Source organism: Lagenorhynchus albirostris, chromosome 1 (genome assembly GCF_949774975.1).
Source record: "Lagenorhynchus albirostris chromosome 1, mLagAlb1.1, whole genome shotgun sequence".
Lineage (NCBI taxonomy): Eukaryota > Metazoa > Chordata > Mammalia > Artiodactyla > Delphinidae > Lagenorhynchus > Lagenorhynchus albirostris.
Genome location: NC_083095.1, coordinates 92,285,046 through 92,311,148, shown reverse-complemented (window position 1 = coordinate 92,311,148; position 26,103 = coordinate 92,285,046). Strand labels below are relative to the sequence as shown.

Genomic DNA, 26,103 nt, shown 5'->3' with positions numbered 1-26,103 from the left:
GAAAAGGCAGAGGGCTATGTACCAGATGAAGGAACAAGATAAAACCCCAGAAAAACAACTAAATGAAGTGGAGATAGGCAACCTTCCAGAAAAAGAATTCAGAATAATGATAGTGAAGATGATCCAGGACCTCGGAAAAAGAATGGAGGCAAAGATCTAGAAGATGCAAGAAATGTTTAACAAAGACCTAGAAGAATTAAAGAACAACCAAACAGAGATGAACAATACAATAACTAAAATGAAAAGTACACTAGAAGGAATTAATAGCAGAATAACTGAGGCAGAAGAATAGATAAGTGACCTGGAAGACGGAATGGTGAAATTCACTGCTGTGGAACAGACTAAAGGAAAAAGAATGAAAAGAAATGAAGACAGCCTAAGAGACCTCTGGGACAACATTAAACACAAAAACATTCACATTATAGGGGTCCCAGAAGGAGAAGAGAGAGAAAAAGGACCCGAGAAAATATTTGAAGAGATTATAGTCGAAAACTTCCCTAACATGGGAAAGGAAATAGCCACGCAAGTCCAGGTAGCGCAGAGAGTCCCTTACAGGATAAAGCCAAGGAGAAGCATGCCAAGAAACATAGTAATCAAATTAGCAAAAATTAAAGACAAAGAAAAATTACTGAAAGCAGCAAGGGAAAAGCAACAAATAACATACAAGGGAACACCCATAAGGTTAACTCTACCCAGCAAGGATCTCATTCATATTCGATGGAGAAATCAAAAGCTTTACAAACAAGCAAAAGCTAAGAAAATTCAGCACCACCATACCAGCTCTACAACAATTGATAAGGAACTTCTGTAAGTGGGAAACACAGGAAAGGGACCTACAAAAACAAACCCAAAACAATTCAGAAAATGGTACTAGGAACAGACATATCAATAATTACCTTAAACGTGAATGGATTAAATGCTCCAACCAAAAGACACAGGCTTGCTGAATGGATACAGAAACATGATCCATATATATGCTGTCTACAAGAGACCCACTTCAGACCTAGGGACACATACAGACTGAAAGTAAGGGGATGGAAAAAGATAATCCATGCAAATGGAAATCAAAAGAAAGCTGAAGTAGCAACACTCATATCAGATAAAATAGACTTTAAAGAATGTTACAAGAGACAAGAAAGGACACTACATAATGATCAAGGGATCAATCCAAGAAGAAGATATAACAATAATAAATATACATGCACCCAACATAGGAGCACCTCAACATATAAGGCAACTGCTAACAGCTATAAAAGAGGAAATCGACAGCAACACAGTAATAGTGGGGGGTATTAACACCTCACTTACACCAATGGACTGATCATCCAAACAGAAAATTAATAAGGAAACACAAGCTTTAGATGACACAATAGACCAGATAGATTTAATTGATATTTATAGGACATTCCATCCAGAAACAGCAGATTACACTTTCTTCTCAAGTGCGCACAGAACATTCTCCAGGATAGATCACATCTTAGGTCACAAATCAAGCCTCAGTAAATTTAAGAAAACTGAAGTCATATCAAGTATCTTTTCTGACCACAACACTATGAGATTAGAAATCAATTACTGGGGAAAAAAATGTGAAAAACACAAACACATAGAGGCTAAACAATACGTTACTAAATAACCAAGAGATCACTGAAGAAATCAAAGAGGAAATCAAAAAATACCTAGAGACAAATGACAATGAAAACATGACAATCCAAAACCTATGGGATGCAGCAAAAGCAGTTCTAAGAAGGAAGTTTGTAGCTATACAGTCCTACTTCAAGAAACAACAAACAGGGCTTCCCTGGTGGCGCAGTGTTTGAGAGTCCGCCTGCCAATGCAGGGGACATGGGTTCGTGCCCAGGTCCGGGAAGATCCCACATACTGCGGAGCAGCTGGGCCCGTGAGCCATGGCCACTGAGCCTGTGCGTCTGGAGCCTGTGCTCCGCAACAGGAGAGGCCACAAGAGTGACAGGCCCACGTACCACAAAAAAAAAAAAAAAAAAAGAAGAAACATCTCAAACAATCTAACCTTACACCTAAGAGAACTAGAGAAAAAAGAACAAACAAAACCCAAAGTTACTGGAAGGAAAGAAATCATAAAGATCAGAGCAGAAATAAATGAAATAGAAACAAAGAAGACAATAGCAAAGTTCAATAAAACTAAAGGCTGGTTCTTTGAGAAGATAAACAAAATTGATAAACCATAGCCAGACTCATCAAGAAAAAGAGGAAGAGGACTCAAATCAATAAAAGTAGAAATGATAAAGGAGAAGTTACAACAGACACCGCAGAAATACAAAGAATCCTAAGAGACTACTGCAAGCAACTCTAGGCCAATAAAATGGACAACCTGGAAGAAATGGACAAATTCTTAGAAAGGTATAAACTTCCAAGACTGAACCAGGAAGAAATAGAAAATATGAACAGACAAATCACAAGTAATGAAATTGAAACTGTGATTAAAAATCTTCCAACAAACAAAAGTCCAGGACCAGATGGCTTCACAGGCAAACTCTATCAGACATTTAGAGAAGAGCTAACACCCATCCTTCTCAAACTGTTCCAAAAAATTGCAGAGGAAGGAACACTCCCAAACTCATTCTACGAGGCCACCATCACCCTGATACCAAAACCAGACAAAGATACTACAAAAATAGAAAATTACAGACCAATATCACTGATGAATATAGATGCAAAAATCCTCAACAAAATACTAGCAAACAGAATCCAACAACACATTAAAAGGATCATACACCATGATCAAGTGGGATTTATCCCAGGGATGCAAGGATTCTTCAATATACGTAAATCAATCAATGTGATAAACCATATTAACAAATTGAAGAATAAAACCCATATGATCATCTCAATAGATGCAGAAAAAGCTTTTGACAAAATCCAACACCCATTTATGATAAAAACTCTCCAGAAGTGGGCATAGAGGGAACCTACCTCAACATAATAAAGGCCATATACGACAGACCCACAGCAAACATCATTCTCAATGGTGAAAACTGAAAGCATTTCCTCTAAGATCAGGAACAAGACAAGGATGTCCACTCTCGCCACTATTATTCAACATAGTTTTGGAAGTCCTATCCACGGCAATCAGAGAAGAAAAAGAAATAAAAGCAATACAAATTGGAAAAGAAGAAGTAAAACTGTCACTGTTTGCAGATGACATGATATTATACATAGAGAATCCTAAAGATGTAACCAGAAAACTACTAGAGCTAATCAATGAATTTGGTAAATTTGCGGGATACAAAATTAATGCATTCCTATAGACTAATGATGAAATCTCTTGCATTCCTATAGACTAATGATGAAAAATCTGAAAGAGAAATGAAGGAAACACTCCCATTTACCACTGCAACAAAAAAGAATAAAATACCTAGGAAGAAACCTACCTAGGGAAACAAAAGGCCTGTATGCAGAAAACTTAAGACACGGATCAAAGAAATTAAAGATGAAACAAACAGATGTAGCGATATACAGTGTTCTTGGATTGGATGAATCAATATTGTGAAAATGACTATACTACCCAAAGCAATCTACAGATTCAATGCAATCCCTATCAAATTACAAATGGCATGTTTTATAGAACTAGAACAAAAAATCTTAAAATTTCTATGGAGACACAAAAGACCCCGAACAGCCAAAGTGGCCTTGAGGGAAAAATACGGAGCTGAAGGAATCAGGCTCCCAGTCTTCAGACTATACTATGAAGCTACAGTAATCAAGACCGTATGGTACTGGCCCAAAAACAGAAATATAGATCAATGGAACAAGATAGAAAGCCCAGAGATAAACCCACGCACCTATGGTCAACTAATCTATGACAAAGGAGGCACGGATATACAACGGAGAAAAGACAGTCTCTTCAATAAGTGGTGCTGGGAGAACTGGACAGCTACATGTAAAAGGATGAAATTAGAATACTCCCTTAACACCATACACAAAAATAAACTCAAAATGGATTAGAGAACTAAATGTAAGACTGGACACTATAAAACTCCTAGAGGAAAACATAGGAAGAACACTCTGACATAAATCAGAGCAAGATCTTTTTTGATCCACCTCCTAGAGTAATGGAAATAAAAACAAAAATAAACAAATGGGACCTAATGAAACTTCAAAGCTTTTGCGCAGCAAAGGAAACCATAAACAAGACAAAAAGACAGCCCTCAGAATGGGAGAAAATATTTGCAAATGAATCAACGGAAGAAGGGTTAATCTCCAAAATATATAAACAGCTCATGCAGCTCAATATTAAGAAAACAAACAACCCAATCCAAAAATGGGCAGAAGACCTAGACATTTCTCCAAAAAAGACATACAGATGGCCAAGAAACACATGAAAAGCTGCTCAACATCACTAATTATTAGAGAAATGCAAATCAAAAAACTACAATGAGGTATCGCCTCACACCAGTTAGAATGGGCATCATCAGGAAATCTACAAACAACAAATGCTGGAGAGGGTGTGGAGAAAAGGGAACCCTGTTGCACTGCTGGTGGGAATGTAAATTGATACAGCTACTATGGAGAAGAGTGTGGAGGTTCCTTAAAAAACTAAAAATAGAATTACCATATGACCCAGCAATCCCACTACTGGGCATATACCCTGAGAAAACCATAATTCAAAAACACACATGTACCCCAATGTTCACTGCAGCACTATTTACAATAGCCAGGACATGGAAGCAACCTAAATGCCTATGGATAGATGAATGGATAAAGAAGATGTGGTACATATATACAATGGACTATTACTCAGCCATAAAGAAACGAAATTGGGTCATTTGTAGAGACATGGATGGATCTAGAGACTGTCATACAGAGTGAAGTAAGTCAGAAAGAGAAAAACAAATATCGTATATTAACACATATATGTGGAACCTAGAAAAATGGTACAGATGAACTGGTTTGCAGGGCAGAAGTTGAGACACAGATGCAGAGAACAAATGTATGGACACCAAGATGGAAAGTGGCGGGGGGGTGGTAGGGGTGGTGTGCTGAATTGGGAGATTGGGATTGACATGTATACACTGATGTGTATAAAATTGATGACTAATAAGAACCTGCAGTATAAAAAAATAAATAAAATTCAAAAAAAAAAGGTAACATGTACTTCCAATTCTTCCTAATAAAATTTACTCCAAATTAATAGCAGATTTAAAACTCCATAATTAATTTAGCACAATTTTGTCCTTTTTTTCCATCTAAATGAGGTACTTTATTTCCTGGAAAATATCAATAGAATATTACTGCTACTCTGCGACATCAGAATTACTGCACATCAGTAATTCATTTTCCCCCCAATGATTTTCTCTATTGATTTTTTTCATCATCTGTTTTATTCAATAAAATATGTTTTTCATATGAAAGTAGATGTTTAAGGAAGAAAACAAAAATGCTTGCAAACAAATAAAGATTACTCATCTCTTCCCGCCCTTCAAACATTCAGCTTATGGCCCAGTAGCTGAACTGAGCCCAAACTCCTATGGTCCAGGCTGAAAAGTTTCTCTGACCCTGGGATTCTAGGATTATCATGAGTTCCTAGGCTGGCAAGGGGCTAGTTTGTAATTTGGTACAATTTAAAAAAACAAAAAAAACAAAGAACTGTCATGCAGCCATGTCAAACTATCTCTTCTTGTGGAAAATGCTGAGAAAAACGGAGGTGTCACTGAAGTATCTCTGAAAGACACTAAAATCTGGGCATCAAAGCTAACATGGCATGGTTTAGAGAAGAACAGTATGCCCTCTTACTTGATTTTCTAAGACCCAAACTATGCCATTTTTCTGGACTCAAGTCAACCAGGTCTCTTACGGTCTTCAATGAACTTCTAGGCATATTTTCTTACACTTTCTCGTTTGTACTGTTTTTGAAAACTGTGGTTTCAAAATTGAACCTAAAGCAAACTCAAAGTGTTTCTAACTGGCTGCAAAACCCATAGGAATTGTGTCAGGAGGCCTAGTTTCCTGACTATCCTGCCAGTTTCCCAAGGGCAGACACTAGAAATCCTTCTAGGTAAATATATTATTCACTTTTAAGTCTCCAGAGCTGTTATGTCACCACCCTGCCTGCTACAAATGAAAATGAACTGGATTGCATCAACCACATGGTCTGAAATCATCAGGGCTCAAATTTCCCCAATAGAGAACAATAAGTGCTATTATAAATAGTCCTCTGCCCCTGAGTAAGTGGCACTTGTGATCACAAATCAGGGGCTCCCCCAACAGCTGGTCAGCAGCCTGCCCAGCTATACACATTCACAAAGGCAGAAAGATCCTGGCTGCAGTGTGCCCCACTGGTGCTTAATATGCCCTTTGGTACGTGCCACAGAAATTGCGAGAGAGAGCCAGAAGTTAGGAAACCAATAAGCTATAAATTAAGAAAGAAAAATAGGTGAGCTAAGAGTGTTTAGTGAACTTTTCACATTTGCATTTTTTTCCTAGGAGAACAGTAAGGGCATTAAAAATACAGCTCCTGAGCTATTGCACATCAGAGAGGCAACACAAAAGTTATGAAAACCAAACCCCTAAAATCCCAAATATCACTTTGATGATTGTGGTCACTTGATTGGGAATAACCTGGAAGGGTTGGTCAAAACATCAAAAGCAGCCTCAGCCTTATAAAGCATGATCTACAAAACAAAGGCTAGAGCAGACAAGAGATGGAGATGATAAGGAATGTTCCCTTTGATCCTTTTTATCACTGAAAAGTGTATTCCTATAACCAACTTTCCAGGCACCTAAATATAGCCTGAGTAAAACTTCCTGCTTTTATATGAACTGAGTTGACCATAAAGCACTTACTAAGGTAAGGCACAGATCAAAGGTGGTGTTGAGCGGGGAGAGGGGAGAGATCCAGTAAGAGCCAACTCTGCCACAAATTGCGAAGAGGGAAAGCAAGGAATTGTGCCTTGTATTTTAATTCAATTTTATTTATTTCAAGATAAATATTGATATATTATAAAAATGGATATCAAATTATTTCAGAAAAACTTGAATTTAGGGACAGGTTATTATCTCTCTCTCTAATTTCAGGCCAGCATAATTCCAGGCATTTTGTACATTCTAATAAGTGGCTGCTGGATCATTATATTTGTTTTAAAATATGAAAATGTATACTTACTGTTTATTTTTAATTAAATTAATGCTAAAAACTTCAATTATGTGAAACAAAGTAAAATAATAAAGGAAAATGATGATGCTTGCCCAGTTATAAAATAACTCTTAAATGCACAAAATGTAAATTGTAAGAAATGGCTAAATTTTAAAGAAAAATATATTGAGTAATATAAAACACTTTTGAAAGCATATATATATATATGCAGTCAGTAATGTACTCTTTTTCTGGAAAGACTTCTAGCTTCTGCTCTAAGCCTAGAATTTTCCAATTAGAATCTCAGGAAAACACAGCTTCCAGAACAATTTCTATGATTTTTACAGCCAGATTAGAAACACTTTCAGATTACTTTAGATTCAAGAAACCACAGGCTTCAAATACTGTTCGAATGAGAAAGTATAAGAAAATATAACTGCATGTCTATTTTAGAAATTTAAGCCACAAATGTCACTGAAGACCAGTTGGTTTGGTTCCAGCAAATGGCATACATACTGGGGGGGGAGGGGCAGCGGGACAATAAATAGAAGACAGAAGCCCAAAGACCAGCGGGCCCCTAAGGCAGCTGAAATGGCTCTCTCCCTTTTTCTTGACAGAGTGTCAGATTAGCCCATAAGAGCATGAGGAGAAGAGCACACACATGTGGATTTGCACTTCATTCTTCCCCATTGCAACCTGCTCAGGAGAATGACTGCAAGAGGCCAAGCAGCATGGCCAGCCATGGAATAAAACTGTGGGAAGACTTCTGAGGAAGACAGCAAATTAACTTTGGTAACCTTTGTTGGTCTATTAAAATTTGTCATTTATCTTTCTTAATAGCTTGGGCAATAACGCAGCAATGAGTCCTCTCTAATTCCATCAAGTGTCAAAACGAAGATAAAGGCCATTAACTATTTTTTCTTAAGTATACCCAGGGAAACCGATAAAGAATGAGCTGTTTCACATATAATTGACTTGGTTTCAAAATTGTTTTGTGTTCCTCAGTAAATCCTACTTTAAAATTTAGCCATTTCTTAAAATTTACATTTAGTTCATTTAAAAGAAGTATTTTATAACTGGGCAAGCTTCATCTATTTCCTTCATTATTAAACTTTATTTCACATAATTGAGATTTTCTAACATTAATTAAAAAATAAAAAAAGCAGTCTAACTGTGTAAGTATAGTTTCCTTCTCCCTCCCTGGCCCTTTCTTTGGATTCTAAACTGATTTTCTCTTGAAGAGCAACGAAAGGCTCAGCTGAAAAAATGCAAGCCTTGGTGATCTCTTCTACGCTTTTTCCCCCCTTCTCTCTACTTGGGTCATAAAGTAGCTTCCTATACGTTGTCCTATAGACAAGCTACCTAGAGATGCCTTTTGAATATGGTCTAGCTCAGATCACATTAAGATTTGTAGATAGAGCCCTGAGTATTGTAGGCATCGAATCCTTCATTCACTCAATCAATTAGTTGTTTTCTCAAGCAAATAGTTTCCAAGCAGGCCTTCAGAAAAACTAAAGGAATTTGAAGTGCCACAAGTGGGCCAGGTAGCGTGATCTAAAGAGGGTCTTTGGGGACCTCCCTGATGGCGCAGTGGTTAACAATCCACCTGCCAATGCAGGGGACACGGGTTCAAGCCCTCGTCTGGGAAGATCCCACATGCCGCAGAGCAACTAAGCCCGTGCACCACAACTACTGAGCCTGTGCTCTAGAGCCCATGAGCCACAACTACTGAGCCCACGAGCCACAACTACTGAGCCCGTGTGACACAACTACTGAAGCCCACATGCCTAGAGCCCGTGCTCCGCAACAAAGAGTAGCCCCTGCTCGCTGCAACTAGAGAAAGCCCACATTCAGCAACGAAGACCCAATGCAGCCTAAATAAATAAATTTATAAAAAAATAAAGAGGGAAAAAAAAATAAATAAATAAAGAGGGTCTTTGGTGGTGCTCCTCCTTGAAGCAAGCCTCTTCAGCTTCCCTCCTCCCTCTTGTGGTCTACCCAAGGCAACCAAACTTCTCAGGCTGCCCAGTCTTAGTCACAACTTGCCCACTGGTGTTAACTTTTCTTTAAGGGGACAGGGAAGTGTGGAGGTGGTGGTGATTCTTATGCAAAACAACACTCTACCAGAGGTTGAGTTTATGGCACAGTGGCCCACACCAGGCCTTGCCAGGGTCCTTCCCCTCCACCACGTGCCTGGCCCACTGAGATAGTCATAAAGCTTCAGAAGGAACTAGGGCTTAAAAGTGTTGCCATTTTTCATTTAAACCTCTCCCCACATTTACCATTTACTACTCTCCTACTGTCTTTCTCTCCCCGGTTTTTAACTATTCTGTTTTACCACTATCTTGCATTCTTCTGCATTCCTCCTTTTTCTCCCCATACATCCACACAAAAGTAAGTGCCAGACCTTTTGAAAATGGAGTTTAGACTCCAATTTCCCATGGGACACAAATAGCCTACTGAAAAGTATTTGCTGACTGAGGAAGGAATGGCATCAATGACTGTATCTACTTAATTCTCCTGGGCTGTCCTCCTCTGAGGTTGCTCTACCACTCAGAACCTTTTAGTAACTAGCAACCAACTGGAGTATTTGGAGAATATTACCTACTGGTCACAGTGACAGCAAAGAAAGAATTATATAAAGAAACTTAAGGACCAGACAAGTATTCTGGCCAATATTTCCAACATGCCAAAAGATAATCTTTCAACATGGGAAACTTGTTCCTTATATGGTTATGGAATAAGTAGAAATTAATTTTGATACTTAGCAATTCCAGACAAAAAAACATAAAAAAGGGAATGAGCTCCTTATGCTAGACACAACTGAATTTTCCTCAGAAAAGCAATACAGCAAATGAAAATGGGCTAAACAGAGACACTTTAGCTTCCATTAAGAAAAGGCAAATAAACAAATAAATGAAAAAAAACAAAAGGTGTGCTCTTCCAAACCCTTTTAAGACACAGCCACTAAATCTTTCACTAGAACCACATTTTAAAAATATATATAGACCTATAGACTTCTAGAACAGAAAAACACACTGGAGATCACAAAGCAAGGCAACAGTCCAAAGTCACAGAGCTCAGAATGAAAAGAGGCAGAGCTAGAACTCAACTTTCCTAACTTCCAGCCCAGTTTTCATCCTTCTCCACACACCACCTTCCCTGCTCAACGTGGCTTTGCTCCATGTTCAAATATTACACGCTGTGACAACCAAAGTCTCCAGCATTAAAGTTTTAAAGCTGGAAAAGGAAAATAGGTAAAAAAAAAATGACCCACATTAAAATACAATCACATCTCAGTATGACCCAAGGAGAGAGAAACAGGTGAGGCAAAAAACACTAGATCGGGAGCTAGGCTTTCCCACTGACGCATTATGTTACCTTGTTCAAATCTCTTAACCTCTTAGTGGTCTCTTGATCTCTAAGGCCTCTTCCTGCTTTCATATCTTATGGTACTAGAAGATAATTCTGACCCAGAAATGTGAAGCCCGGCCTTCGGAAACAAGGAAATTTTCTCAGGCCAAAAACCCAGGAGTCATCTTGGTTCCTCCCTTTCACCCATACAGAGTAAATTGTCTTTACTCTTCCTTCAAGGCATATCTGGCCTAGAATCATTTCACACTTCCACTGCCATCTTCTACTCAAAGTCAGAGTGCTTCCAATGGCTGACAAGGCCCAGGGGTATGACTCCCCACTACCTCTCTTACTTCATCAACTACTACTCTCTCCTTCCTGAACTGCCCTCCAAGCACACTGGTCCTCCTGCTGTTCCTCACATGTGACAGCCATGTACCTACGTCAAGACCTCTCTACTTGCTGTTCTCGTTACTTCACTTCCTTCAGGTCTTTGCTCAAATATCCTCTCCTCGGAGAGGCCTTCTTCAGCCACTCAGTATTATCAGCCACTCAATATAAAGTACTAGTACACACCCCTAGTACTCTCCGTCCCTCTATTATTTTTTTCATAACACTTATCACTACCACTCAATTTATTTTAAATTGTCATTTCCCTCTTTACCCATGAGAATGTAAGCTTCATAAAGACGAGAGCTGGTTGACCATCCCAGAACAAGCAAGTTCATTCGAGAATTCCAGGAGGCTGGCAAATGCCCCTCCGCTGCTTTTCAGGTGGGATTCAAACTACCCCACTATCTTCTTAGCAACGATGCTTCTTCCTAGTTTCTGCACAAATCATTCCACTTCCTCTTATTTCCAGAACTGAACAATATCTGTCCCTTCCATTCACTGGGCCCTTGCTATTTTCAGAAAAGAGCACTTAAAATGAAACAAGCTCTGGAAGGCTTTCTGGCAATCAGTGAGCAAACACTGACGTCAGCAGAGTGATTCTCATCAATGCTATGTTCAAGTCTCTCCACAAGCTGGGTTACATATGCCATTTGTGATCACTGGAGCTACTTGGTTTAAACTTTTCGGGCTGGGAATGTGGCAATGAGTGAGGCAAGCCACAGGTGCCAAGTGGTTAATTATATTTTCATTGCTAATTGCAGGCAGTTTTGTATGATTTTCTCACAGTGGAAATAACATCTAACCATTTGAGAGTTCTCCCAATTTCCCTTTCTGTTCTCCAAGGTCAGTGAGCACCTTCTGGGTAAAGGAACCATTTTACTCTTTTATCCATTCTCTAGCAATTATAAGGAAGTTGTTCTCAGGCTTTGTGAAAGAGTTTCCCTCTTTACATTTCTGTCTCAACCGACCATTCATAAACTGGACTTTCTTCAGTCCTTTTCCCAAATTGCCTAACCTAAACCTGGAAGACAGGAAATGCTGACTCTCTGAGCAATTCCTTCAGCAACCTCTCCCCTGAAAATACATTTCTATCAGGCTTGAGGTCCTCTTTCCTTTTTCTCCCCTCTTTTGAATAAAAGTATTAAACTTAGGACACCAAACAGGAGATGCTGGTAGAGCTGCAGTGTAGTGGGAAACACTGCTGAAAATACCATGAGAAGAAAGTAACGACAGGGTCTGTGTCTGAGCAAATCTCCCTGAAACACTTAATCATCCAAAGACAGAAAAGTCTTTTTTATGATGTTGTGAAGAACTGACTCCAAACCTGGAGCTTCGTAAAGCCATGGAGTCAAGTCTCCAATCTTTCATCCTACAGATTTTTAGGAGGGAACAAGTCTTGCTCTATGTCACAGACCACCCCTCTTATAGGAAGTGAGAAAGGATCTTCCTTCACTTAGAAGATTACAAAAATGCTGCTTTTTTCCCATTAATTTAAACAATTTCCTTGGGCAGCATCCTGCAGCCCCTGCCACACTGCTCTTTCAGCCTCACCGACAGATGTCCACCAGCTGGTCCAGCTCAGGGCAGCTACACTCGTACATGTCCCGGCAGCTCACGTGGCTCTGGTTCATTAACTCCCCCAGCAGCTGGACCGTGTTGTCAGGTGCTTCTTCACATATCTTCTTAAACTGGAGCACTCTCGCGGCCTCGCTATACACGTGCTTTGCCCGCTGGTAGAGTTTGAAGGTGAGCACTTAGGAAGGAAGGGGATGATGAACAAGGTTAGCGATAGTTACTGGCCAAAAAGAAAGAAAGAAAGTAAGGGAGGGAGGGAGGGAGGGAGGGAGGGAGGGAGTGAGGGAGGAAGGGAGGAAGGAAGGAAGGAAGGAAAATTTTTTTAAAAAGAAATAGTTACTGAACAATTCAGTGGAAAGAAAAATACAGTTATTGAGAACGTCCATTTCTGTCTTTATTATCAGTACCTTAGACTTTAAATAGGTCTTTCTTTCACTGAAAGAATTCTTTATAGTCTAAACTGGTCTCTTTTCAAGTCCATTTTACTTTAAGTTCACACATCTGAAAGTGGCAGAAGCAGAACACGTCAGGACGTCTGACCCCAGAGCCATGTTCTTTCCACTGTGATCCACCAGAAAGAACGACTAAAAATGCTTATGCTAGCAATTTTATTTATAAAAATGTTTCCTATAGCTAAGCACAGTTACTTATATATGTGTGTGTATAAAAAAGCACAATTATTTATATATGTGTATATAGCATAGCATTATCATAGCAGAAAATAATCAATTCAAATGTCTAATGACAGAAAATATTTTTTAAATTATGCTACCTCTATTATAAATATTGCTACTAAAACACAGATTCTAAGATAATTTAATACATGGAAAATTGTTCATTATTAAGTGAAAAAACAAGATATAAAACTATGTGTATGTGTATACATTTTAATTTTTAAAAATTATAAGAAGGCACCAAAATGTTAACAGTCATCATCTCTCTGTGGTACATTGTGGGTGATTTTATTTTCTCCTTGACATATTTCTGTACTTTACAGATTATCTACAATGACTCTAACTTCAGTTACAGAAACATGTCCTACTGCAACGGCTGTGTCTATAGTGCTTATGTATTCCCTTGAATAACAACTGAGATCTCCTTACCATTCATTTTCAACTGTGCTGAACAGTGGCTGAGCTGGTGCAGTGGGTCTGGGAAAAATTTGGAAAATAAATGGAAGCTAAGCAACCTGGCTTGCTGGAAAGAGCCTGGGCTGAGAATCTAAAGGTCTGTCATTTGTTCTCATCTGTGTGACAACTCGCTGTACCCAAGTTGCTACTTCTATAGAGCTCCAAAATGAGGCTGAAAATTATTTCTCAGGATCCTTCCTGCGCTAACATTTTATGATTCTATGAAGAACTTCCTCCAAGAATTCCCCTCATATTGTTGTATTTTGGAAAAAGGATCACTGTGACCATTGCCTTCTGTTTGCATCCCCAGTTGTACTCTCTGCTCTCCTCTACCCGCTGTCTGCCCCAGAAGGCTGACCTGGATGGATTACACCAGTGGGTTCCCTTGCCTCTAGATTGGAGAAAGGGAGAAGATCAGCAAGAGATGGGAGGGAATTACATCCTTCCTGCTCACTGGGTGGTGATATGCGCGAGCAGATGCAAACACAGCTCATTATATCAATAGCATGATTCCTGTTTAACTCAAACACATGAGACCTACAACAAATTTTTATACTTGACTTAAATCCCTCAAACCCCCCCCTTATAGGACTCGTACTAGCCACAGCCAGAAAATCAGCCTAATTTGGACTTCACCCCTGACTCCCCTCAGCAATAGAGGGCCCCACCCCCGTATCAGCCTTACTCCACTCAGGCACAGTAGTTGTGCAGGAGTCTTCCTACTTATTCAACTTTACCCTTTAACAGAAAACAACAAACATATTCAAGCAATAGCGCTATGATTAGGAGCCCTTGCCACCCTATTCACAGCAATATGTGCTGTCACCCAAAATGACATTAAAAAAATTGTCGCTTTCTCCACTTCAAGCCAATTAGGACCTAATGATGGTAACAATCGCATCAACCAACCCTGTCTAGCATTCTTACACATATCTGCACACATGCTTTTCTTAAGGCCATACTATTCACATGCTCTGGGTCCATTATTCACAGCCTGAATGACGAACAAGATAATTCGAAAAATAGGGGGCCTATTCAAGCCCTTACCCTTCACCACAACAGCCCTTATTATCGGATGTCTGGCACTGACAGGAATGCCTTTCCTCACCGGCTTCTATTGTAAAGACCTGATCATTGAAGCCACTAACACATCTTATACCAATGCCTGAGCCCTATTAATAACTCTAATTGCCACCTCCCTCCCTGTCTATAGTACCCACATTATCTTCTCCACACTACTAGGACAAACTCGCTTCTCTCCCTTAACCTCCATCAGTGAAAACAACCCCTTCCTAATTAACTCCATCAAACACCTGCTAATTGGAAGTGTCTGCCGGATTCATTATCTCCAACAACATCCCCCCAACAACAGTCCCCCTAATAACTGTACCCCTACACCTAAAACTAACTGCCCTTGCAGTAACCATCCTGGGCTTTGTATTGGCACTTGAAATTAACCTTAACACACAAAACTTAAAATTTATTTACCCCTCAAATACCCTTAAATTCTCTAGTCTCTTAGGATATTTCCCCACCATCATGCATCGTCTGCTTCCTTACCTAAACCTATCAATAAGCCAAAAATCAGCATCTTCCCTCTTGGACTTAATCTGACTAGAAAACATTTACCAAAAACCACACCCCTCATTCAACTAAAGTTCTCCACGCTAATCTCAAGCCAAAAAGGCCTTATCAAACTATACTTCCTATCATTCCTTATTACTCTCACCCTTAGCATGCTTTTATTTAATTACCACGAGTGATCTTCATAATAACCACAACACCAATAAACAGCGACCAGCCAGTAACAATCACCAACCAGGTACCATAGCTACATAACGCCGCAATCCCCATAGTCTCCTCACTAAAAAAGCCAGAGTCACCAGAGTCACTCGTCTCCCAACCCATTGAACTTAAACACAACTTCCACCTCCTCATCCTTTAAAATATATAATACCATCAAAAACTCTATTATCAACCCTGAAAGAAATGCCCCCAAAACAATCTTATTAGAAACCCAAACCTCAGGATACTGCTCAGTGGCCATAGCCATTGTATAACCAAACACAACTAATATCCCCCCTAAATAAATCAAAGACACTATCAAACCTAAAAATGAACCACCAAAATTCTACACAATCCTACACCCAACACCACCACTCACAATCAACCCAAAACCCCCATAAATAGGTGAAGGTTTTGAAGAAATCCCCACAAAACTGATCACAAAAATAACACTTAAAATAAATACAATATATGTTATCATCATTCACACATGGACTCCAACCATGACTAATGACATGAACAATCATCGTTGTCATTCAACTATAAGAACACCAATGACCAACATCCGAAAAACACACCCGCTAATAGAAATCATCAGCAATGCATTTATTAACCTCTCAACCCCATCAAACATTTCATCATGATGAAATTTTGGCTCTCTACCAGGCATTTGCTTGATCCTGCAAATCCTAACAGGCTTATTCCTAGCAATACACTACACACCAGACACAGCAACTGCTTTCTCGTGGCAGCACACATCTGTCGAGACGTTAATTATGGATGAATCACTCAATGTATACATGCAAACAGAGCTTCCATATTCTTCATCTGCCTTTACATTCACGTAGGGTGTGGCCTATATTATGGATCCTGTGCCTTTCTAGAAACATGAAACATCGGGATTATTTTGCTACTTACAGTTATAGCCACTGCATTTATAGGCTACGTGCTACCATGAGGACAAATGTCATTCTGAGGGGCGACAGTCATTACAAACCTGCTCTCAGCAATCCCATATATTGGCACCACTCTTGTCGAATGAACCAGAAGGATTTTTCCCGATCCATTCGACAAGAGTGGTCATAGGACCACTCTTAAGGTGGTACTAGGATTTTTTCCCCAGCTTCCTCCTTGCAGAGCTGCCTGGAGCTGGCTCTCTTCCCCCACTGAAGGACACTAAAACTTTCAAGGTAGACTTTTCTACATGACTCTCTCCTCCAGCGTCTGCCTACAGGTTCCTCTCCCCTAGAATATTACTACTTTTTCAGAAGTGCTTTTACGTTCCACTTATGAACCAATAAATTATATTAAAGTTTCAGGTTACATTTTTTCCCCTCCACGGCACCGCCCTCCTAACTCTTGGAGATGGATAAAAAGGCAGCCAAGGTTAGAGGAGGGGACTAGCCATTCTTAGCATTTGTGCAAAAGTTTAGTAATTATAAGGGTGGGGCTAACTTTCCTACAAGTTAATAAAGAATTAAATTTTTCTTTCAAGGTTTCTCAACTGAGTCATATAAATATATTAAACTCATGGTTAACAACTTGCATCAATGAAATGATACGAGTTCATGTGAATCATCCTATTCTAGTTCAAACAGGACCTAAATTTAGTCATCAATTCTAATCGTTTCTTCTTTCACAATGTGTCTTGTAATCATCCCTCCCTTCTAGTCCCACTGTCATTACCCAAATTTACACTATTATTCCCTTTCCTACTTGAACTATCCTGCAGTGATCTCCAGACTTATATTCCTGTCTTAATCTCTCATTCCTGCAACCTACCTTGAGGTTGGTGCCATCGGATTGAGCTCCTAACACACAGCTTGACTCATGTTACTACCCAGAACACTTCCTGCTTCCCCAGTGTTTACTACAATCCAAATTCCTGCACGCAACAAGCTCGGTCCCAATAGGATCTCTTCCCTTCAGCCAAAAGGGCCTATGTGTAGTTACCCAAACACTCCCTGCTCCTGGGTATACTCATTAATCCACACAGAAATAGTTTCTTGCCCTTTCTCTCCCTGTCAAAATTTTACCTCTTTCTGAAGGTTCCATTTAAACTTTATGCTCCGTGAAACCATGAGACAGTGCCAATAATTTTATAATTTTATACATGTTAATATAATCCAGGTTATAGAATACACATTTTGAAAGGAAGTAAAATGACTTTGGTAACTGTAGTTTAAAATTGTTCTTTCTAAAAATTGAGGTTGAAACAAAATGTTTAAAATTCTAGTTTTAGGATTCCATATGTTTCAGTTTTACTTTTGAACTACATCACCTCCCCTAATCATGGGCCAAGTTACAAAATCAGAGCATGGGGGCGGAGGGGGGTATAAAAAGAGAGTATTGGTTCGTTTCTACTGTAATGTCCCATTTATGAAAAAATCATCTAGTTTCCAGGTCCACTGGTATTTATGGCTGCAGCACAAAAGGGCACGATAAAGTGACATCCACTAAGATCACAAAATAGTGCTATTTAGCTGACAAACCACTGTGCTATGTCCCAGTTTGCAAAGACTTTTTTTAAACTCTGAATTATAAAATTTCTCAAATATACAGGACAGTAGAGAAGGTACAATAGCAAATTCCACAAGCCCATCACCTAGACTGAACAGTTAATCACTTTTTGCCATATTTGCTTCAATTGATATTTTGCTGGTGTTTTAAAATAAATTATAGATGTGACATTTGCTCCCTACATATTTCAGTGTGCAACTCTATAAAATAAGGATATTTTCTTACATAACCTCCATATCATTACCACATCTAACAAAATTACCAATGATTCCTTAATATCATCTCATATTCAGTCCATATTTAAACTTTCCCAGTTTAAATTTCAGTCAATTTACAGCAGAATCCAAGCAAAGTCCACACATTATATTCAGTCTTATGTCTAATAAGTCTCTTTGCATCAAGAATTTACAGTGATTTTTGATACTCTGGATTGTCAATGTCATATATATAAAATACAAGTATATTTTAGGGCCACATCCTGTAATAAAATTCAATATAGTCCATAAGCAACAGTATGCTTTGGTTTTCCTCAGGATTACATAGTCCTTTAAGATTAAATATTTTCCTTTAGGATTAAATATTCTCAAATAGAAACTGTTCAGAGAGATGTGTTTTTTCATATTAAACCTTAGGACTGGTGTTTTGATTTGTGACAAGAAACATTCAGAACACACTGAGCAGATTACCAGAACCTCACAAACCTGGCACCTCCTTGTGTCTACTCTCTATTGCAGAGTGTTTCACAACAAGACTTCAGGAGAGAAACGTCTAATGAGGACCCTTCCTGGGCGTTCTGAAGATGTGTGAGAGATTGCCATTGCTCACACCCACTGAACGGTAGTTAACTCAGACGACAAAGGAAATGGCAGAAAGGGCATCTGTTTTCAATTGTGATATAAAAATCTTGACAAAGGCCACAACAAATCTGGAGACCACCCTTTAGGAGGGAAACCAGTTCTGTGTTGTCTGGTCATCACAAATGCTCTCTGGATCCAGGGTTCTGGCTTGTTATATGCTGGCAACTCAACAGGTCTTTGTTGTGCAGATACCAAAAAGTCCAAGAAAATCTGAAACTTTGTCTATGGACAAAGCTTTCTTCCCTATCCAGTTAACTTTAAAATGGATACTCCATCTCTCTATAAACTCTTATAATCCTTGACAGCAATTATTATATTAAAGGATAAAGGAATTGTTTCTTGCTGCATGAATGCTCATTGCTGCATGACTACTTCCAAAGCAAATTCAGTTTAAGAATATAACACCAGGACTTCCCTGGTGGCGCAGTGGTTGAGAATGCGCCTGCCAATGCAGGGGACACGGGTTCGAGCCCTGGTACAGGAAGATCCCACATGCCGTGGAGCAACTAAGCCCGTGCGCCACAACTACTGAGCCTGCACTCTAGAGCCCACGAGCCACAACTACTGAACCCATGAGCCACAACTACTAAGTCTGTGTGCCACAACTACTGAAGCCCGCACGCCTAGAGCCCATGCTCCACAACAAAGAGAAGCAACTGCAATGAGAAACCCGTTCACCGCAACAAGAGGAAGCCCGAGCACAGCAATGAAAACCCAACGCAACCAAAAATAAATAAGTTTAAAAAAATAAAAAGAATATAACACCAGGTGCCATTTTCCTAAAATACTGCTAGTGTCCTATCCCATCCATGGGAAATCTGAGGCTTCAAAGCAGGATATATCACATGGATTTTGAAACAATGACTTCCTCCTCCATGAATCTTAGGTAATTTCTGAATCTAATCCTAAAGTCATGACAGAGATTCTGAGATCTCAATGATCACAGCCATAAACACTTAAACTGCAACAGCTGTACAATAAATTCACTTGAATAATTATTTATTTGCTAGCTCTAAACTTTCCTTTCCCTCTGACTTCCTTGCTGAACCTCCAGTACACCACACAGGCTCCTGCCTGAGGCCCACTGCCACAGCTGTTTTGTTAGCCTGGAATGCTCTTCCCCCTGATCTTGACCTAGCTGGCCCCTCCTTGTCATTCAAGTCTCAGCTGTCACAGCTTCAAGAAGACTTGCCCTCAACTCCAGTCTAGAGCAACTCCCTCACATACACGTTCTTTCCATCCTGTTTTATTCTCCCCAAACTATTTTATTTATTCTCCCAAACGCCATCCAATTTTCTTGTGTGTTCATTTGTTCAATGGTCTGTGGTTATCTCTCACCACTAGAAGTTCAGCTTCAGGAGAGCAAGGGCCTTGTCTAATCTCTTCACTTTTGTATCTTTAGCAGCTAAAATAGGGTCTGGCACCACAGGAGGGTCTCAATAAATGTTTATTGAAAGAATGGTTCAGTTCCTAGTCTTTGTACAAAACTGCACCAAAACACGGAAAAATCAACAATAGGGAATATGAGGAAGACCTACTAATTTGGCAGTTACTGCTTACTAGCACCTTCACCAAAAAGTGGGGGAAATTCCCTAAAAGAAGGTTTGGAGATAACTGGTAAACTCCAGTGTCCAAAGTATACCTAATGCCCAATGTCACAGATGACTGAGAATCGTTTATCCTGTATTTTGTTTCACAGATGTGGGAGAAAAGAGAGTTCTAAAACAACCAAAATGTGTTTCAAATAAAAGGGAAGGAATAGAAAATAGATCATCATAACCAGTTAAAATAGAAGTTCTTTTTTTTTCTTTTAGACAATTGTTGTAGCAAAATTGTGCCTACTTACTTCTACCATAAAAAGATGGCTATGTAGCTTATGATCAGAGGCCATCTCTAATCAAGGAATCTAAACCAGGGCACAAATAATTGGTTATCTTGTTATATCTTTGGTGGGAAAGGATGAGAAAAAGCCTGTGACAGAAGAAACACACTGGGCACCATTTTCCTCATAAAAGCTCTGAGAGCACCAGGTCAGCAGTAGATGGAGGATATGCTCGTTCAATCTCTGAAAGAGCCCCACTGATTTAATTTTTTCACTGATTTAATTTTACATTCTGCACTCAAGAGCTGGTAGCCTCCCCTTTATTACCTCATCTTCTACTAAGAGTGATGTCAGAGCACTGAGTAAGATGACCATCCAACGACAGTCAACCAAATAGCTCTTAGTGAGGCCTGGCCTTGTGCCCCACTCTATGCTCCAAATGACAGGAAAGACCTATGAAATAGAAGCCCTTGCTATGAGGAACTTACAGCTCAGTTAAACAAATAAGACAGCCTATGAGACCACTGGAGAGTGACCAACCACAGCAGATATCCAGGGGCTGTAAATGCTAGAGGCGCACCAAGAAGACAGGGTTTGGTGAGGGAAGAGCTGTAGTGGGAAGTGTCACAGGAGAAGTGCCTGAGCTACAGAGCTTCCTTGCTGTGAGGACAGGATGGCCAAAGGCCCAAGCTGAGACCAGGCAGAGCCTGTTGATGGGCTGAAGGGGGCAAACTGACCAGAACGGGGGGCAGCCTCTTGAGGAGGCCGTCCTCACATCTGAGGCTTTAACATCCTCTGCTACACATGTCACACAAAGGTTGGAAACTCACAACCCGTGGTCCATACCCAACCACAGTGATGCTTTCTTTTTTTTTTTTAACATCTTTATTGGAGTATAACTGCTTTACAATGGTGTGTTAGTTTCTGCTTTATAACACAGTGAATCAGCTATACATATACATATATCCCCATATCTCCTCCCTCTTGCGTCTCCCGCCCACCCTCCCTATGCCACCCCTCTAGGTGGTCACAAAGCACCAAGTTGATCTCCCTGTGCTATGCAGCTGCTTCCCACTAGCTAGCTATCTTACGTTTGGTAGTGTATATATGTCCATGCCTCTCTCGCTTTGTCACAGCTTACCCTTCCCCCTCCCCGTGTCCTGAAGTCTGTTCTCTGCATCTGCATCTTTATTCCTGTCCTGCCCCTAGATTCTTCAGAACCATTTTATTTTTTTTAGATTCCATATATATGTGTTAGCATACAGTATTTGTTTTTCTCTTTCTGACTTACTTCACTCTGTATGACAGACTGTAGGTCCATCCACCTCATTACAAATAACTCAATTTCGTTTCTTTTTATGGCTGAGTAATATTCCATTGTATATATGTGCCACATCTTCTTTATCCATTCATCTGTCAGTGGACACTTAGGTTGCTTCCATGTCCTGGCTATTGTAAATAGAGCTGCAATGAACATTGGGGTACATGTGTCTTTTTGAATTATGGTTTTCTCAGGGTATATGCCCCGTAATGGATTACTGGGTCGTATGGTAGTTCTATTTTTAGTTTTTTAAGGAACCTCCATACTGTTCTCCATACTGGCTGTATCAATTTACATTCCCACCAACAGTGCAAGAGGGTTCCCTTTTGTCCACACCCTCTCTAGTATTTATTGTTTGTAGATTTTCTGATGATGCCCATTCTAACAGGTGTGAGGTGATACCTCATTGTAGTTTTGATTTATATTTCTCTAATAATTAATGATGTTGAGCAGCTTTTCATGTGCTTCTTGGCCATCTGTATGTCTTCTTGGGACAAATGTCTATTTAGGTCATCTGCCCATTTTTGGATTGGGTTGTTTGTTCTTTTACTATTGAGCTGCATGAGCTGTTTATATATATTGGAGATTAATCCTTTGTCCATTGATTTGTTTGCAAATATTTTCTCCCATTCTGAGGGTTGTCTTTTCGTATTTGTAGTTTCCTTTGCTGTGCAAAAGCTTTTAAGTTTCACTAGGTCCTATTTGTTTATTTTTGTTTTTATTTCCATTTCTCTAGGAGGTGAGTCAAAAAGGATCTTGCTGTGATTTATGTCATAGAGTATTCTGCCTCTTCAATAAGTGGTGCTGGGAAAACTGGACAGCTTCATGTAAAAGAATGAAATTAGAACACTCCCTAACACCATACACAAGAATAAACTCAAAATGGATTAAAGACCTAAATGTAAGGCCAGACACTATAAAACTCTTAGAGGAAAACATAGGCACAGTGATGCTTTCTTGACCCACATACTGTTTTTTTAACTGGGAAATTTTTCATAAGAATCTGGATTTCTGCTTTCCCTTGAAAATCTGAAAGGCCTGGCAGTACTGAACCTACATTCTTGCACAACAGCTGTTGGCTGGAGCTGAGGAGCAGCTAGCCATTTAGACAGGGCATGCACTTCATTTCCATGCAGTCCCCACCATTCCCAATTATCTGATGGCTAGACTGCCTCATTAGTTTACATGTCTGCCTGGTCCCTCTAGGCATCTGTGTGTGGGACTCTTTTTCCATAAAACTGTCTATTACAGGAATTCTTGGCTAGAGAGAGAAGAGTGGACAAACCAAGTGAGTCATCGTGCCATAATGGGCCACTGTTACTGTTACTAATGAATCTCCCCTCCCTTAGGTGCACTGACAGTTCCGTATGGAACAAATGTCCATTTTCTTGTAAATTCTACTCTTTGGACTTAGTTCTGCTCCCCAGACATTTGTAAACACCTGACAGCCCTTGAGAGATCTGAAGAAAGCTCTCATGCCTTATGGTTTTCACACATGGAGGAGGATCCACTTTGTGCCGGTTTTAATACTGAGGGAAAAACAACGAACAAGATAAGCTCTTTACTCTCAAGAAGTAAGTCCAGGGGACTGCCCTGGTGGTCCAGTGGTAAAGAATCCACCTTACAATGCAGGGGGCGCAGGTTTGATCCCTGGTCAGGGGACTAAAATCCTGCATGCCACGGGGCAACTAAGCCCACGCGCCACAACTACTGAGCTCGCGCGCCTCAACTAGAGAGCTGGCGTGCTGCAAACTACAGAGCCCACGTGCTCTGGGACCTGCATGCCCCAACTAGAGAGAAGCCCGTGCGCATCAACGAAGAGCCCCCGCGCTGCAACGAAAGATCCCGCATGCCTCAACGAAGATCCCACGTGCCGCAACTAAAACCTGACACAGCCAAAAATAAAAATAAAATAAATAAATAAATAATAAAAATAAATCTTTAAAAAAAAAAGAAGCAGGTCTAACAAAAGACAAGTGTTGGTGAGGATGTGGAGAAACTGGTACCCTTGCACATCGTTGCTGGGAATGCAAACTGGTGCAGCCTCTATGAAAAACAGTACAAAGGTTCCTCAAAAAATTTAAAATAGAACTACCTTAGGATCCAGCAATCTTACTTCTGGGTATATCCAAAAGTATTGAAATCAGGATCTCAAAGAGTTATTACCACTTCCATGTTCACTGCAGCTCTATTCACAATAGCTAAGCTGTGGAAGCAAACTAAATGTCCATCAATGAATGAATGGATTGAAAGAATGATATATACATTATTATTATTATAGAATATTATTAAGCCTTAAACATGAAAGAAATTCTGCAATATGCAACAACACGGATGGACCTCTTGAGGACATTATGCTAAGTGAAATAAGCCAGACACAGGAAAACAACTATTGCATGATTCCATCTATATGAGATAGATAGAATCATCACATTCATAAAATCGAAGGCCAGAATGGTGGTTACCAGAGACTAAGGGAGCAAAAAGTGGAGAGTTATTTATCAACAGACAAAAAGTTTCACCTAAGTAAGATGAATGAGCTCTAGAGACTTACTGTACATTTACCTATAGTTAACAATAATGTACTGTACACTTAAAATTTGTTATGAGGATAGATTTCATATCAAGTGTTCTTACCACAATAAAAAATAAAATAAAATAAATTTTTAATAAAAAAGAAGTAATAGGGCTTCCCTGGTGGCGCAGTGGTTGAGAGTCCACCTGCCGAAGCAGGGGACACAGGTTCGTGCCCCGGTCCGGGAAGATCCCACATGCCGCGGAGCGGCTGGGCCCGTGAGCCACGGCCGCTGAGCCTGCGCGTCCGGAGCCTGTGCTCCGCAACGGGACAGGCCACAACAGTGAGAGGCCCGCGTACCACAAAAAAAAAAAAGAAGTAATAGTCCACTAGAGAGAAATTGTTAGATATGAACAATAAAGGGTAACAGGTGAAAGGGAGCTCCTCACAGCTAAAGTAGAGGCACAAAGTCAAGAGGGTGTCCTGATCTGGAAGCAGAAGCTGAGACAAAAAACTTGGGTGCAGGTAGTAGAAATCCAGGAAGCAGGAGGACAAGAATAAGGCAAGTGAGACAGGAAAGAAGAAAAGCAAATAAAAGGTGCTTAATATGCAGGTCACCACTGTGAACAACCACGGCCTAATAGCTTGGGGGCCTCTCCAAAGAACCATGTAGTATGTGTCCCAGAATTGGCCCACCTGTGGATGGGAAGGCTGGGGCATTTATCCACGGACACTCCCGTGTTGTCCCCAGAGAGGTTAACTTCTCCACAAAGATGTGCCTGGACAGCACGGCTACCTTCAGTGACTTTGGAGAATGCCCAGGACAGCAAAGAGACACTCGTGCCAGCTGCTAGCTTGACAGGGGCTGCTGGCAACGCTGAAAGCAGGTGAGCCGAGGGGATGCGGAATAGCGAGCATGACCTTCACAGTCCTCCCGTGAAAAGGTGAAACAGCCGAGTCTAAAAGATGAGTAGGTGTCCAGCAAACCAACTAAAAGCTAGGGTGAGAAGCAAAGAAAAAGAATGGGAATTTAAGACAGAAGGAACTTCATGAACAAAGACATGGAGATTAAAAACCATGAAGTGGGCTTCCCTGGTGGTGCGGTGGTTGGGAGTCCGCCTGCCGATGCAGGGGACACGGGTTCGTGCCCCGGTCCGGGAGGATCCCACGTGCGGGGGAGCGGCTGGGCCCGTGAGCCATGGCCACTGAGCCTGCGCGTCCGGAGCCTGTGCTCCGCAGCGGGAGAAGTGCTTTTAGAGAATCCATAGTACTTGGATCTGATTGGAGCATAGAAAGAGGATGAAGACCAGAAGCAACAAGAAACACAGTGAAAGAGAAAAATGGAAGCGGTAGGCAGAGGTCAGATCACAAGGGCTTTATATTATGCTAAGTTAGGTGTTTACATTGTATCCTGTACATAAGTGGTTCTTGGCCTTTTCAGGGTTATAGAGCCTTTTGAGAATCAAATAAAAGCTATGGACCTTCTCCCCCATCTGAGTGCATAAATATCTGAAATTCTACACATAGTACAACATACAGATTCCATAACACAATCCTTTGATTCAGGTTAAGAATTCCAGCTGGAAACAAGAAAACATTACTGGGTCTTTAGCAACTATATAGTCAGGATTATTGTTTGTAAACAACAGAAACCTACATGAACTAACTTAATCAAAAGGAATTAATTTTAAAGTTATTAGGGAGCTCACAAAATCTATTAAGA

The 26,103-nt window shown here is 40.2% G+C and overlaps 2 protein-coding genes across 8 annotated transcripts in view; one reads left to right on the top strand and one right to left on the bottom strand.

Annotated features, from left to right (window-relative positions):
• Positions 1-13,656, top strand: part of FAM227B (family with sequence similarity 227 member B) — a 253,390-nt gene extending 239,734 nt beyond the window's left edge. The window contains exons 15-16 of the mRNA XM_060164305.1: positions 7,726-7,900; positions 13,428-13,656. The gene's annotated coding sequence lies outside the window, so the exon portion shown is untranslated. The remainder of the gene's footprint in view (positions 1-7,725; positions 7,901-13,427) is intronic.
• Positions 1-26,103, bottom strand: part of GALK2 (galactokinase 2) — a 136,476-nt gene that overhangs the window by 2,234 nt on the left and 108,139 nt on the right. For 6 of the 7 annotated variants that reach the window (XM_060149609.1, XM_060149591.1, XM_060149600.1 and 3 more), the window contains one exon: positions 12,407-12,608. The exons of the other annotated variant lie outside the window; for it this stretch is intronic. In XM_060149609.1, the coding sequence (XP_060005592.1) occupies positions 12,407-12,608 (202 nt within the window). The remainder of the gene's footprint in view (positions 1-12,406; positions 12,609-26,103) is intronic. 7 annotated transcript variants of the gene reach the window in all.